At 36.5% G+C, this 2,484-nt stretch overlaps 1 protein-coding gene across 1 annotated transcript in view; it reads left to right on the top strand.

Moving 5' to 3' along the window:
- Positions 1-2,484, top strand: part of MUC19 (mucin 19, oligomeric) — a 199,138-nt gene that overhangs the window by 173,719 nt on the left and 22,935 nt on the right. Inside the window, 3 exon segments of the mRNA XM_011936117.1 lie at positions 93-146; positions 471-524; positions 670-723. Of these exon segments, the coding sequence (XP_011791507.1) occupies positions 93-146; positions 471-524; positions 670-723 (162 nt within the window).

The raw sequence follows: 2,484 nt of genomic DNA, 5'->3' as shown, positions 1-2,484 counted from the left end.
CATACACAGTCTCTACCATACCCTGGGAATACCACGGGATTTTCTCAGTTATAGGATTCTTCTGAATTTACTTCTTTTCTCCCTTCACTTAGAAGCCACAACTTCTCTGGGCAACGGTGGAACCACTGAGGCTGGAAGTAAAATAGGTGGGCACTAGCAATCAAATAATTATTTTTTCTTTTCATCTTAAACTAAATCAAATTGGCTATAATGAACTTAGTGGACATTTTCCTCAATCATTGTGTACAAATTACTGGTATATAAATAGTTTACTCCTTGTGAATTGCTGTTTACTTATTTGCAATACAATAACATCATGAGAACATGCCTAATATATCACTTAAGGCAAAAAAGTTCCTGATATAAACCTTTTAGTTCACTTGTGAAACCTATTGTTTTTTTTCTAAACCAAATCCTAATTTTAGATGAAAAGGAATTCACAAATTGATTCTCTCCTCTTGTGATTGCAGTTACCACTGGGATAACTACTGGCACAACCATTGTATCTGGGAGTTCCAACACAAGTGAGTCATGAAAGAGTTGAAGAAACCTGCCTATGTGAACTTCTGGGGACCTGATGGCTCCCATAGGGATATTACATAAAGTAAGACTGTTACTCGTTTTTCCAAATGTCTGCATTCTATACCACTTTATCCTATTTCTTCTCAGAGGCTACGACTTCTAGAGACATTGGAGTTGCCACTGGAGTTGGAATGGCAACTGGTGAGTTGTTTGTTTTGGGTTCTCAACAATTCTTTGCTTGAGTTTGTGGTAGTGATGAATGAATGGGAAGATGAGCTGAAACAGGATTTTGTATTTCACTTGAAGAGACATGTCAGGTAAATCAAGCTTGGGACCTTGCTCTTCAGATTGATTTTCTCCATACACTAGTCTTTTTTTTATATTTTAAATTTTTTCAACTTTTAGATTCGGGGGGGTACATGTGTAGGTTTGTTACATTTCCTGAGTGTATTGCATGATGCTTAGGTTTGGAGTATGAATGATCCCGTCATCCAGGTACTGAGCAGACTACCCAATAGTCAATTTTTCAATGCCCCCTTCTTCCTCCCCTTTATAATGGTCCTCAGTGTCTACTGTTGCTATCCATATATCCATGAGTGCCCAGGGTTCAGCTCCCACTTATAAGTAAGAACATGCAGTATTTGTTTTTCTGTTCCTGCATTAATTCACATAGGATAATGGCCTCCAGCTGCATCTCTAGCTCCATCTGTGTTGCCGCAAAGGACATAATTTTGTTCTTTCTTATGGTTGTATAATGTTCCATGGTGTGTATACACTACATTTTTAAAATCCAGTCCATCATTGATGGGCACCTAGGTCGATTCCATGTCTTTGCTATTGTGAATAACCCTGCGATGAAAGTGCAAATGCATTTGTCTTTTTGGTAGAACAATTTGTTTTCTTTTGGATAGATATCCACTAATGGGATTGCTGGGTCAATTGGTGATTCTGTTTTAAGTTCTTTGAGAAATCTCCAGACTGCTTTCCATAGTGGCTGCATTAATTTACATCCACATCAACGATCAATTCCCTTTCCTCTGCAGCTTTACCAGCATCTGTTTTTTTTTTTGTTTGTTTTGTTTTGTTTTTGACTTTTTCATAATAGCCATTCTGACTGGTGTGAGATGGTATTTCATTGTGGTTTTGATCTGCACTTCTCTAATGATTAGTAATGTGATTGTTTTCATATGCTTGTCATATGTGTGTATGCCTTCTTATGAAAAATAGCTGTTTGTGTCCTTTGCCCAATTTTTAATAGGGTTGTTTTTTGCTGGTGAATTTGTTTACATTCCTTGTAGGTTCTGGATATTAGATCTTTGTCAGATGCATAGTTTGCAAGTATTTTCTTCCATTCTGTAGGTTGTCTGTTAACCTGTTGATAGTTTCTTTTGCTGTGCAGAAATTCTTTAGTTGAATTAGGTTCCATTTGTCAAGTTTTGTTTTTGTTGCAATTGTATTTGGCATCTTTGTTATGAAATCTTTGCCAGGGCTGATATCCAAAATGACATTTCCTAGATTATATTCCAGGGTTTTCATAATTCTAGGTTTTGCATTAAAGCCTTTAATCTATCTTGAGTTGATTTTTTTATATGGTGTAAGGAAAGGGGTTCAGCTTCAATCTCCTGCATGGCTAGCCAGTTATGCCAGCACCATTTATTGAATAGGGAGCCATTTCCTCATTGCTTGTTTTTGTTGGCTTTGTCAAAGATTAGATGGTTGTAGGTGTATAACATAATATCTGGGCTCTCTATTCTGTTCCATTGGTCTGTGTGTCTGTTTTTGTACCAGTACCATGCTGTTTTGGTTACTGTAGCATTGTAATATAGTTTGAAGTTGGGTAATGTTATACCTCTAGTTTTGCTGTTTTTGCTTAGGATTTCCTTAGTTAGTCAAGCTCCTTTTTGGTTCCATATGAATTTTAAAATAGATTTTTTTTTTCTAATTTTGTGAAGAATGTCATTG

Source organism: Colobus angolensis, unplaced genomic scaffold (assembly GCF_000951035.1).
Source record: "Colobus angolensis palliatus isolate OR3802 unplaced genomic scaffold, Cang.pa_1.0 Scaffold150, whole genome shotgun sequence".
Lineage (NCBI taxonomy): Eukaryota > Metazoa > Chordata > Mammalia > Primates > Cercopithecidae > Colobus > Colobus angolensis.
Note: the sequence above shows the minus strand (reverse complement) of the source record. Positions and strands in the feature narration are given on the sequence as shown.